Here is a 13,881-nt window from a genome sequence, read left to right on the forward strand (position 1 = left end):
ATGGTATGGGCAGTCTAATTTTGTATGTGATTAAAAAGAAAACAACACACAGCAAGTACTGCAGTACTCCTACTAACCATTAGAGCAGGGGTCTTCAAGCGTGGCCCTTTTATGACTTGTGGACTTCAACTCCCAGAATTCCTCAGCCAGCGTGCCTGGCTGAAGAATTCTGGGAGTTGAAGTCCACAAGCCATAAAAGGGCCAAGTTTGAAGACCCCTGCATTAGAGCAACAGATTGTCGTTTTGAAACAGTACATTGTCCAGCAAGATTCGCTGAGTCTATTTTCAAACGTCCGCGTGCGTGAGTAAGGGTTGAGTAGATGAAGCGCTGCTACCCACTGAGTTAATTCTGATGGAGTGATCTGTAGCATTTCCTTGACTACAAATGCCATTTGAAACATTTGAGTAAACCTGGAAAAGATATGAATTAGAATCAGTCTATTGGACACAACACCAAACAACCTATACATTTTTTGCATCTGATCTGTGAAAGCGAATGCTGTCTTGCCTTCAACAATCTGATAAAAGTGTATTGTAAAAGCTCAAGCCACCATAATTTTAGTGACTGCTTTTTGCTCGCTCAGAATATTAATTCTGTTTATGATTTCTTTTGCTTCACATCTACATTTTATAGAGATTTCAATTACCATATCATGGGAGGCAATCGACAAACATCTCTTTATAGTTATTTCAATGTACGTATGTTGTTGTTAGTTGCGAAGTCGTGTCCGACCCATCGCGACCCTATGGAGAACGTTCCTCCAGGCCTTCCTGTCCTCTACCATCTTCTGGAGTCCATTTAGGCTCACGCCTGCTGCTTCAGTAACTCCATCCAGCCACCTCATCCTCTGTCGTCCCCTTCTTCTCTTGCCCTCAATCTTTCCCAGCATTAGGCTCTTCTCCAGTGAGTCCTTCCTTCTCATTAGGTGGCCAATGTACGTAATGCAATGCTATTAATAACCTCAACGTTGTTCTTTTTTTAAAAAAAAGATAATTTTACTTTGATGCAATGCTAATAATAACCTCAGCATTGTTTTTTTTTAAAGATAATTTTACTTTAAGAATCTGTCCTCTTAGTTTTGCGAAAGGTATAGTTTCCATCTATAAATTAATAGTGTTCAATTCAAACATCATTTTATATATATATATATAGAGAGAGAGAGAGACGGGGGGGGAGAGGGAGGGAAGGAGAGAGAGAGGGAGGGAGAGAGAGAGGAAGAGAGAGAGAGAGATGCTCAGGGCTGCAAGAACAGTTTTGTATTCACCTTTAAATACACTTGTATTTAAATACACTTGTCTGCCAAGCACCCCGGACTGTGATCATGTGACCAGAGAGATGCTGTGGTGGCCTGAACTTTGAAGATTGGTCATAAGCACCACTTGCTCAGCACAGTTTTAAGCCTAAATGGTTGCTGAAGAAGTGATTTAAGTAATGACCACCTGCAGCTAAAAGTTGTTTGCAGAAAAGGGAAAAAAACAAAAAACCCTGAATATTGAAGGTAACGTAGGCTGCGGAACCTGAAAATGACTTTAAGAAGAAAGAAAAGCAGCTGAGCGCTTGTTTAATTTTGATTTTTTTTAAACTGGTAAATTTTAACCTTGTTTTTAACGGCACTTTGAAGTCGTGCTTTTTATGCTAGGTTATTACCTTGTCTGAAAAAAACACATAGCTGAGATGAAGCGGTGCGCGAATTTGATTTGACGGATTCGTAAGTAAATAAATAAATGGAAAGGAAGCACACATGGGAAGAGAAGCTGATACGACCAGGACAGTGAGAAAGTGGGCAAATTGGGAATTCCCCTAAGTGGGCTGTGTCAAATTCCTAAAAAAAGTACCAGCAATGTTACAGACAGCAGGGAATTCAGGTGGTCCTTGAGTTACGACCACAGTGGAGCCCAAAATCTGAGCTAAGTGAAAACATTTAAGCGAGTCTGCCCCATTTTATGACCTTTCTTGTCACGGTTGTTAAGGGAATCCTTGCCTTTGTTAAGGACACGGTTGTTAAGGGAATCTGGATTTCCCATTGACTTTGCTTGTCAGAAAGTCTCAAAAGAGAATCGCATGACCCCAGGACGCTGCTACCGTCATAAATACGAATTAGCTGCCACGGCAGGTGAATTTTGATCGTGTGATCATAGGGGATGCTGCAATGGTCATTTTTTCAGTGGCGTTGTAGGTTTGAACAGTCACTAAATGAACTGTTGTAAATCGAGGATGACCTATCGAAGCAAATCTTAGTAACTTGCAATAGTCTTTCCCATTCCCAACTAGGCAATTATACAAATGCTATAGGTCTAAAGGGATGCAGTGGCTCAGTGGGTTAGGATGCTGAGCGTGTCGATCAGAAGGTTGGCAGTTTGGCGGGTCGAATCCTGAGTGCCGCGTAACAGAGTGAGCGCCTGTTACTCGTCCCAGCTTCTGCCAACCTAGCAGTTCGAAAGCATGTAAAAATGCAAGTAGAAAAATAGGGACTCCTACAGTGGGAAGGTAACAGCGTTCCGTGCGCCTTTGGCGTCTAGTCATGCCAGCCACATGACCACGGAGACGTCCTCGGACAAGCGCTGGCTCTTCGGCTTTGAAACGGAGATGAGCACAGGTCCCTAGAGTTGGAAACGACTAGCACACATGTGCGGGGGAACCTTTACCTTTATAGGTCTAAATGTGGCCTATACCAGCAGCCCTCAACCTTTTGGACACCAGGGACCGGTTCTGTGGAGAGAGGTTTTTCTGTGGACCAGAGTGGGCGTGGTTTCATGTACTGCCCACATCCCATGGATGGGGCTTAGCTTGTTTGCGTGGCCCGGTTTCTGGCCTGCCACGGATCGGTGGTTGGGGACCCGTGGCCTATATTGATTGGAATCTACTTCACTGGCCATTTTCAGTCACATTAAAAAAGCCACGTGACACATTCACACCAAAAGAAACTGTCCACACTGAATCCAAACAAAATAGTCACGATGGAAGCAAAATAACTACACCAGCATACTTTCAAAATGATCCTACTTGTTTTAACACCTAGCTTCACACTTCCTCACTGATGAAGGAAGAGGAGGCCTCAGGTGTGAAAAAGCAAGGAAGCATCAAGAGAAGACAAAAACAGCTGAATCAAAGCTTCCATCTGTGCCTTCAAATGAGAATATTAGCCATACCAGCATCAGACAAAAGAAGAGAAAAAAAAATAAGAATTGGTAAATCAGAGTGCGGTGCCAAAATGGACAACCTAGTATAAGATCTGTGCATTTATTAAATTTGTACGGCCACCCATTTCACAAGAAGTGACTCTGGGTGGCATACGACGAAAAAATATAAAACAATAACAGGTCAGAAATAGTCATATTAAAAGGTTAACAAAAAAAAAATATGCAAGGGAATCACCTCTAAATATCACCGATCCCCTAGGCCGGATCACATAGCGAGGTCAGCAAGACAGAGGAAGAAGTAAAGTTGCTCATAAACAAAATTATTTGGAAAAGTCAATAAGAAATGGATAGTCTGACGTTGGAATTCAAGGATAAGAGTGAAACAGATTATTATGAAATCTGGAATAAATTGTACAATTGGTTGGGGAAAAAATATATGGAAAAACTTTTGGATCTAGCAAAACACATTGATCGAGAAAGATACGGGTCTTTTATGACTCATGGACTTCAACTCCCAGAATTCCTGAGCCAGCTGTGCTGAGGAGAAATGGAGAGGTTTCCAAACTGAGCCACGCTGGCTCCGGAATTCTGGGAGTTGAAGTCCACGAGTCATAAAAGAGCCAAGGTTGCCTACCCCTGGTATAGGGTCTCCTGTTTGAACAGGAGGTTGGACTAGAAGACCTCCAAGGTCCCTTCCAGCTCTACTCTGATTGATTATTGGGGGGGAAAAGTAGAGAGGTTGAACACTGCATAAAGTGCTACTGCACTGGGGGAAAAAACATGACATTCCTAGCCTTTGAAGACAATAAACACGAAAGAAATATCCAGAACACAATTTTAATGGAAACAACGATCCTGAAAAGGTTTGGAATACAGAATTCCTTGGACAATAAAAAAACAATCAGCGGGATTAATGATAGGATCTGTCCAATGGGAAATTAACCATTACTTTTAACCTGCTTGATGGCAATTAGTTTATTGCAGAAATGATGCATTGTTATATACTATTATTTGTGTTGTGCATTAAAACAATTGATATTTTTTGTTGTTGATTGCAGATGGCAATGAGGGAAGTTCATACAGAGCAACCAAGTATTTCATTATTATGTGACCCACACTGCCCTGAAACAATTCTAGGCGATAAAAGCTGCTTGTCTAATGCCTAGAATTGTAGGTGCATAGTTGTTTTGCTGGAACTTTGCATAAACTATTCAGTTTTAATTCCACCTTTTAATTTGTAAAGTCCTATGTGGCTTATTGAAATTTGACTGAAAATTAATTCCACTATCCTTAGCATCACTCATTACCACATAGTCATACTGGGAATGCGGTATGCCACTCGGATTACAGTGTGGCTTTGGAATAGCAACTGCTAGTTTGTGTTAAGCAACTATGATGGTTTCTCTCATTTTCCTTCCTTGACTGGTGACAGTTGAAAGACTACACTCACTGTCTCCAATTTCCTAAGATACATATTTTTGACAGAACAACGACACACAGCACACCAAGGCTGCAAACTAAGGTTTGAACTCTGCAGTTGATTAGTTGTGTGCCATTTGTATTATAATGCAAAAATATAAATAAACCTATACTTGGGAGAAGCACTCTTTGACTGCAAAGCGTTCTCTGGTTTTGTTGGTTTTTCCAAGTCTTTGCTAGTAGATTGGTATTGGCTTACAGGCAGTCCTCATTTAACAACCACAATTGGGACTGGTAATCCAGTGGCTAAATGAAACAGTCTAAAATGGCACTTTAAAAAAGGGACAAGACCGTTTTTGCACACTTACCATCCATGGCCAGGTGCTCAAAATTCAGACGCTTGGCAACTGACTCACATTTATGACGGTTGCAGGGTCCTGGGGTCACGTGATCCCCCTTTGCAATGGAGAAACCCAATTCATTTAACAACGGTGTTATTAATTTAACCATCACAGTGGTTCACTTCACAAATTTGGCAAGAAAAGTCGCAAAATGGGGCAAAACTCACTCAAACCAAATTCCTCACGCAGCGACATAGGTTTGGGGCTCAATTGTGGTCGTAAGTTGAGGACTCCCTGCATTACCTTTCACTAAAGATGCAGCAGCCTTCTTTCAATGAGTTCAAGGAAAAGTGTTAAGTGCTTTTTAATGGAGTTCAGTTAAAGTGTTAAGTTGGCCAGAAGCCACAGTATATTAGACTAACATTTGCTTTTCCCATTGCCAATTCTTATCCTCGTCCTTTTTGGTTTGGTTTAATCCTATGGTCTTCCCAGCTGCAATGTATGGCAGTGAAAGTTGGACCATAAGAAAGGCTGAGCGTCAAAGAATTGAGGCCTTTGAACTCTGGTGCTGGAGAAGACTCCTGCGAGTCCCTTGGACTGCAAGGCGATCAAACCGGTCAGTCCTAGAGGAGATCAACCCTGACTGCTCTTTAGAAGGCCAGATCCTGAAGCTAAAACTCAAATCCTTTGGCCACCTAATGAGAAGGAAGGACTCACTGGAGAAGAGCCTAATGCTGGGAAAGGTGGAGGGCAAGAGAAGAAGGGGACGACAGAGAATGAGGTGGCTGGATGGAGTCACTGAAGCAGTAGGCGTGAGCCTAAATGGACTCCAGAAGATGGTAGAGGACAGGAAGGCCTGGAGGAACGTTGTCCATGGGGTCGCGATGGGTCGGACACGACTTCGCAGCTAACCACAACAAATCCTCATTTGGAGTGGGCAGACTGAACAAACAGCAAAGAAATAGATTAAAGCCTCTGGATTCACATACTTCATCCCTTCTGAAGGTCACAATTGGCAGGAAACTAACCCCCCCCCAAAAAAAAGGAAAAAAAAAGACAGTGATGACAATGTGCTGAGGTTAGGACAGGTGTGAGTTTTGGTTCTGAGAGGCAGTTAGACCATTGTTGCATTTTATTGCATAAGTCAACAAAGGAGACAGAAGGAGAACGCTTTTGCTGAAGCTCACCAACTTCTGCTGAATAGCTCTTTTAACAAGGCTGGGGGAGAGGTTGTGTGTTTTGACACTTCTATTAGGTAGTCCTGGACTTACAACCGTTCATTTAGTAACTTTTCAAAGTTACACCGGCACTGAAAAGTGTGACCTACGATCATTTTTCACAGTTCTGACCTTTGAAGCATTCCCTTGATCATGAGGTCAAAATTCAGACGCTTGGCAACCGGTTCACACTTAATGACCGCGGTTGCATCCCAAAGGTCATGGGATCCCCTTTTGCAACCTTCTGATGAGCAAAGTCAATTGGGAAGCCATTCGCTTACTAGTCAGGTTACTAATTTATCAACTGCGGTGATTCACTTAACAACCCGTGGCCAGAAAAACTGCAAAATGGGGCAAAACCCACCTAACAAATGTCTCACTTAACAACAGAAATTTGGGGGCTCAATTGTAGCCGTAAGTCAAGGACTGTTTGTGTTGTATCCTTCTGTTTTACTATGTTTGGTATAGCTGAAGAGAGAGAGAGAGAGAGAGAGAGAGAGAGAGAGAGAGAGAGAGAGAGAGAGAGAGAGAATGGGTCCCTTTTCCAATTCTCCCCAACTCACCGTTTAGTACTTTTTTAAAGCTTTGATGAAGCCATACTCCAAACTCAACCTCTGCCCCCCCAAAAAATTCAGCGGCCCACAAGGCGTGCTGAATAAAGCTGAGGGGCAACGTCAGGTCCCTGCTTAATCTGAAAGTTATGTGATTATCTTTTTGATGAGATGAATGGAATGCCACATTAAAAAAGATCTATCAACAATTCACTTAACAACCCGTGGCCAGAAAAACTGCAAAATGGGGCAACACCCAACCTTGACCCCCGTAGTCTCCCTTTGGGAGCTTCGCTGAAATACTCAACGCTCACATGACTTGTGGTGTCGGAAATCTGTTGTTCAATCAGTTGCACAATTTGCTTAAAGGTTGGCCTCTTCACAGGATCAGCATCCCAGCAACTCTTCATGATGTTGAAGCTGCAGAAACAGTTAGATTGAACCGAATGAAAACATTGGTCGTAACTTTTAGGTCATTTTTTTTTTAGAGCTTTTAGAAAAATTCGTAGGCGTGCAATTTGGTTCATTTTCCCCCCCAAAACCAACCATTAGTTTAATCACCGAAAGCATGAAAATGCCTTCTCAAAAGAATTCTGAAAAATGCGATGTGTGTCTAAAGACCCAGCCTCCCATTTGTCATACAGTACTAGATCCAGGATAATCATTGTGCTTTTATATAATACTCCTTGGACACAAAAATAATTCTGCTATGGAGCGTGCTGGAATTGCATATGCATTTTTTTTAATTCCCAATGCGAATGAATGCTAGTATCACAGTCTGCAAGGATTCATATCTCCTTGAAGTATATCGTCAAGGAACTCTAGGAAGAGTTGAACTTATTTTATTAAGTACTGAGATTGGCATAACTTTTTTTCTGGAATGCTCACGTGATCATCCAATGTTGCACAGTCACATAGGCATTCCAGGAAAAAAAAAATTAAACTGGTTGACAAACTTACTAATTTTATTTACATGCTAAAGTACACATACATACATACACAAAGATACTCTTATAGATATACTGGAAATAGATGCAACAATGATGTTTTATTTACTTTTCAATTAACAGAGTAACTGAGTAACAGACTTGGAAGGGACCTGGGAGATCTTCTAGTCCAACCCCCTGCTTAGGCAGGAAAATACATTTCTCGTGATTTTTAGGAGAATAGCTACCCAACCGAAAAATAAGCCCTAGCATGATTTTCCAGGATGCTTTTAATATAAACCCCACCCCCAAAATAAGTCCCAGTTAAGATTGTCAGCCAGACAAAATGCATTTAATATCATATTTCTCCGAATATAAGCCCTAACATGAAAATAAGCCCTAATGCGTCTTTTGGAGCAAAAATTACTATAAGACCTGGTCTTATTTTCGGAGAAACACGGTATTGACACAGGGCAAAATACCAATGTACTATTCAGTGCAAAAAAGCATTTTGTCCCCAACCTATAAGATGACAATATCTTATAACTGGAAAACCAATGATCAAGATCAATTATTAAATGGATGAATTGGCTGTACACCAGTGAAAGCCAGTTGCTTTTTTATGTCATAGTGAAATGGACATAAATCTGGCTTAACTGTGATGATGATGGTTGGTGTTATTCAGATCACTGCTATTTGCATAAGGAATCAAATATGAGGTCACACCACAATGGGTTAATTTGAAAACATTTGGAAGCATTGGACAAGGTCTATGACAATTTGACATGGCCAACTGACCACGGCCAACTTGCTGTGGGATAGCTCTCCACGGCCAACTGTCCACAGGACAATTTTTTTTGCAGGAGAAAAATTACACAATTATAGAAGAAATTAAGAAAAAGTTAAAATAAATTTTAATTTATTTTAAATAATTAAACAGAATTGTTAAATTGTCCCCCCAGTGAGTTGTCCCAAGGTGAATTGGACATGGCGAGTTGGACGTGGTGACTTTGCCCTGGCAAGTTGTCCCCTTCCCTCAGACGATGCCTGCAAGCATGAATAAATGTGGGATATTGACTGAGCAGGATGTGCGGTCACAATGGGACGAAAAACACCATGGCAAATTGTACCTCCGTTTCTTTTTCCCCAGTATCAATTCAAACAGAATTCTACAAAATTGGCAAACATATGAAAATGCGAGAAGGTACCTATGATTTAGTCTATCACTGAAACTTTTTTTTTTAAAAAGGCATAAAATAAAAACAAGTATTTTCATGGAAATCCGATAATCGGCGTTTTGAAATGTTAAATAAATTCAGACTCACATTTCTGGAGGGGCATATTCTGGACTGAACATTCTGTATCCTTCCTTAATATTTTTATAGAACTTGGAATCCACAGGCATTCCGGGATAGGGACTGCTTCCTATTCAACAAGATGCTATCTATTAGTATATAATTTTAATTACATATTTATTTGCATTTATTAACCACCCAGTCCAAGGGACTCCATTTTAAATGGATTTATGTTTTAAAAATGGAGAGTGATAAAACATACATCCAAGGAAACAAATACAGGTAGCCCTCAACTTTCAATCACAATTAAGCCCAAAATTTGTGTTGCTAAGTGCTAATGTTATTTCAAATGATTTAACAAGAGTTTTGCCCATTTTACCTTTCTTGTCACAAGTGTGAATCGCTGCGAGTGTTGAGTTAGTAACGTGGTTGTTAAATGAATCTGGCAAAAGGGGATCATGTGACCCTGGGGATGCAGCAACAGTCATTAAGTGTGAAAAATAGTCACGGGTCACTTTTTTCTATGGCGTGGTAGCTATGAATGGTCACTCAGTGAACTGTTGTAAGTGGAGGACTACCTGTATAATAGGACATGTTTGATCACCAGGTGCATTTTACCTAAAGAAAAGAGCTCCCAAAGCAGAATTCCGTAAGACCAAACATCGCTCTCAAAGGTATATACACATTCAAAGATACTCTCTGGTGCCATCCATTTGACAGGAAGCCGTGCCTGGGTAGACAAAAGGAAGAAAGTGTTACAAAAATAATGGACGAAAGATCTTATTCTACCCAAGGTGAAAACCAACAATTATTTGACAGCGCTTCCAACGAATTAAAACATTTAATCTGATGCCTCAGTTAGCTTTCAGTACATTCACTGTTAATTAATCCTATTGTTATAAATTTGCACATTGTCAAATATATCATAAAAACAGTCTGTCATTGCTGGAAGAATGAAGATCAAAAATTAATATGTTTTTTTGTTGTTATTCCCATTCAACAATTAAGGGACCAAATGCCCCTGAGAACCTGTACTTTTTTTTCACCTTTGGGGAAGGATATCAGCAATGGAATGAGCAGATTGAAACCATCTGTTGCCAAACAAGAAATGGGAATTATTGTCTTTCTTCTACTGTCCCTTTCAGAATGAACACATTTGATCCTGTATAGAATGGTCAGTAAATTAATAAATTAAGGGTAGTGTCCAAACTTTATAAATACTCTTAAACATGCTGTTCACTTCAACCCCCGTGAATTAAAATTTAGTTTCCGGGCTTGTTAGCTAAAGCTTCTGTTGATGAATAATAAAAGTTATTTAATAATTATGCAACAAATTGATTCCTATCAGAGAGGAAACGTGCAATAGAAATGGGCAGTGATTGTCCATATAATACTAAACGATCCCACCAAGATACTGAAAGAAATGTTATTTCAAATGATTTATGACACTTCAATCTGTCAAATAGAAGTGATTGATAATCTGCTTTTCATGAATGAATGAATGAGTGAGTGAATTTCTTTCCTGGCTGATCCATTGGGATACCATATTATTTGACCCTGATTCAGTTTTATTGCAGTTGTATCTGAGCTGCAAGTTGTCAGTTGTGTGGCCTGGTATACATTAGATTTAATTTGCCACAATCTTCCAGTTAAACTGACGAAAGACTTTAACTTGAGGAAAACCATTTTCCTTATCCTATGGTTATTGTTTTCACGAATCCCATATATTCTGTGCTTTTATGAATTTAAAATTCATGTCTTCATCCAGTTGCAATTCCTTTCAAGTCAAAATCTTGTAAACACAGCTTTAAATTATTACCCAAAGAACCATATAACCCGTTTTAAGTAATCAAGCAAAAGTTGGATCTTGGATAGAACTTGGACTACATTAAAAAAAAACCACAACCTCTGGAATTTGGGTTTATGTTTTTTAATCGCTACTATGCAATTCATCTTCTTTGTTACAATTTCTATAGCAAAGCACTGATTATTATTGTTGGCTTTGTTACTGAAGTTAACAGTTAAACCAGACTATTTATTTATTTTATTTATTTATTTTATTGAATTTGTATACCGCCCTATTCCCGTAGGACTCAGGGCGGTTTACAGGGCAGTTAAAACCATGAAATACAAAAATTAAAATCAATTAAAACAATTAAATTAAATTGAAGCCCCAAGAGTAAATCTAAAACCCAGTTAAATTAACAACCCCACAGTCTGGATCAAACAGATCAAAGAGCCAAGTTTTCAGGTCCCGGCGAAATGAGCGAAGGTCGAGGGCAGTCCTAAGTTCCCTGGGTAGTTGGTTCCACAGGACTATACATCTTATTATACATTTCATCCAATGATAACCACTGCATGATACAAGAACCACAAATTTATGTTGAAGTTTAAGGAAAGTAAACTTCTGCATTCCTGTTTCTATGAATTCTATGAAGCAAAGCCTTTAAAAAATTAAGAGTGGTAAACTCTATAGCAAGAATGAATGTAAACTTTCATGCTAAAAGCCAGATGAAATGCTGACTCCTTTCATTTCTAAGAGGGATTGGTATTTCCTTAACATGTGCTTTAGGTTAGATCAGACACAGACAAGGAACATCTTCTGCCTTCTTGGGTCCAGTTACAAATACCCATCTTTCTAAATCATTCCGACCACAGAACGGGCAATTCAAGATAGCGAAAGCTCCTAATCCAAGCAAATGGAACGCAATTTACCCACTGTCCACCTGCAAGCTGTTATCCTGCAACCAAGTTGTGGGTAATTAAGTCAAGAGGCTAGAAATCATATCTGATCTCACCGTTGGTTTGGTCAGCACACACTGTTGTTAATTAAGGGGCTTTCAAACATGAGTTTGCTTGCTCGTGTAATAATATTTGTTAGCTCCATGAAATGCCTGCATCTCACTTTGAATTTAACAGGAAAAGCAGTGGCGGAAAAATAATAATAATAATCTGCTAAAAGGAAGAAACACCAGTTTTTTGTGTTCCAGCCTTATAATTAATTGAATCTTTATTATCAGGGAAGACTGCTTCAGTTGCATCACCAATATACAAGAAGAGATTATAAGTTCAAAGAAGAGAAGAAGCTTATATCAGGGAAACCATCTGCAGCCAAGCTAATGAAAGTCAGGAAGAATCCTAGCTTCTGTTTGGAAAACCAGCCAAATCAGGGGCTTCCCTCTCCAAACCTTCCATCTTTAGAGAGAAGAATCACCTACTACAGAGCTAGTTGGTGTGATTTGTGGTCCATAAACTAGAGTTGGATGCCACCACCAAGAGGTAGCAAGAGTAGGTTGGATCGAACATACTTACATTTCCTTTGACCACGTAATTTGAGTCATTCCTGATGTCTCTTGCAAGGCCAAAGTCACATATTTTTGTTATCCGTCCATGAGTAAGTAATATATTCCTTGCTGCCAGGTCTCTGTGAATGCACTGAAGGAATACATTTGCAGAATGTACATGTTAGGCAAATAAACCAAAATAATCATCAGCACTGCAGATTACTATATACAGCACATGATGGAAGATTCGGTGATTCATAGCAAAACTCAGGGTTTTTTTGAAGATAAAAGAGTATAAGAATGCAAGAAAACAGAAAACAGGTACATGTTGTCACTATATATACGAGATGATCCTACACTGACACAAAAAAATATGCATTTCAATCTTGTACACATTTCTGTTCACAAGTCATATCATTAAGATGGCGGTTGGTTTTTTTCCTTTCTCAACCATCTCAACCATCGGAACATTCTGTAGAAACCAATGGCATATGCTTCTATGTAAACTTCAGGTTAGGAATGGGTTTATTCACTATTTCTAAATTAAAGTACAATCTTATGTCTTCCGGGAGAAGAGTCTGTGGGCCACGGTATCATTTGGTTTCTTCTTTCTGAGGAGTCTTGGAGGAGTTACATTTAATTTCCTCCTTCTGTGTACACCACCCCACAAGGTTGGATCTTGTTTAGATTTGGAAATTCTTATCGCAGAAACGGACAGAAATCACAGATGTCGGAGGAGGAGGAATAGAAAGATCCCTGCTCCAGGTGCCAATACCAAAGACTCTGGATATCGACAGTTTTTGCTTATTTATTTCAAGTAACATAAGGCTTCTCACAGCAAGATGTTGCATATTTGTGGCCAAACATGCAATGTAACGTTTTTAGAAGTTATGTAACCGGGCACTGAAGAACTTGCAGATTTCCTACCTATCTGACACTGGAGATGCCTTGCCAAAAATTGGGGCTTACACACTGCCTATCTGATATACAGGCAAAGACTAAAAAAACTGGGACCTAATGATTTTACAGGATAATACAGGGATTTTACTTCTCTATTTACTAACAACGAAAATACAGAGAACATCACGACTCTTATACAAAAGGCTTCCCAGGGAAGAAGTATGATAATTTAATATCCATTCACAGCTTCTGGAGGCAGGTTGTTCCACTGATTAATTGTTCTAACTGTCAGGTAGTTTCTCCTTAGTTCTAGGTTGCTTCTCTCCTTGATTAGTTTCCATCCGTTGCTTCTTGTCCTGCCTTTGGGCGCTTTGGAGAATAGCTTGAGTCCCTCCTCTTTGTGACAGCCCCTGAGATATCATGTCCCCCCTCATCCTTCTCTTCATTAAACTAAAAGGTAAAAGTTCCCCCACACATGGGTGCTAGTCGTTTCCAACTCTAGGGGCCGGTGCTCATCTCCGTTTCAAAGCCGAAGAGCCAGCGCTTGTCCGAGGACGTCTCCGTGGTCAAGTGGCCGGCATGACTAGATGCCAAAGGCACACAGAACGCTGTTACCTTCCCACTGTAGTGGTCCCTATTTTTCTACTTGCATTTTTACGTGCTTTCGAACTGCTAGGTTGGCAGAAGCTGGGACGAGTAACAGGCGCTCACTCTGTTACGCGGCACTCGGGATTCGACCCGCCAAACTGCTGACCTTCTGATCAACAAGCTCAGCATCCTAACCCACTGATGCACCATAGATATACC

At 40.1% G+C, this 13,881-nt stretch overlaps 1 protein-coding gene across 1 annotated transcript in view; it reads right to left on the reverse strand.

Moving 5' to 3' along the window:
• Positions 1-200: 200 nt before the first annotated feature.
• KIT (KIT proto-oncogene, receptor tyrosine kinase) overlaps positions 201-13,881 on the reverse strand; it is a 135,484-nt gene continuing 121,803 nt past the window's right edge. Inside the window, exons 17-21 of the mRNA XM_081332976.1 lie at positions 12,203-12,325; positions 9,509-9,620; positions 8,921-9,020; positions 6,984-7,089; positions 201-411 (exon numbers count right to left, since the gene is read on the reverse strand). Coding sequence (XP_081189102.1) covers positions 286-411; positions 6,984-7,089; positions 8,921-9,020; positions 9,509-9,620; positions 12,203-12,325 — 567 coding nt within the window. The 3' untranslated portion in view covers positions 201-285. The remainder of the gene's footprint in view (positions 412-6,983; positions 7,090-8,920; positions 9,021-9,508; positions 9,621-12,202; positions 12,326-13,881) is intronic.

Source organism: Vipera berus (genome assembly GCF_964194415.1).
Source record: "Vipera berus genome assembly, chromosome: 7".
In the NCBI taxonomy this organism is placed as follows: Eukaryota; Metazoa; Chordata; class Lepidosauria; order Squamata; family Viperidae; genus Vipera; species Vipera berus.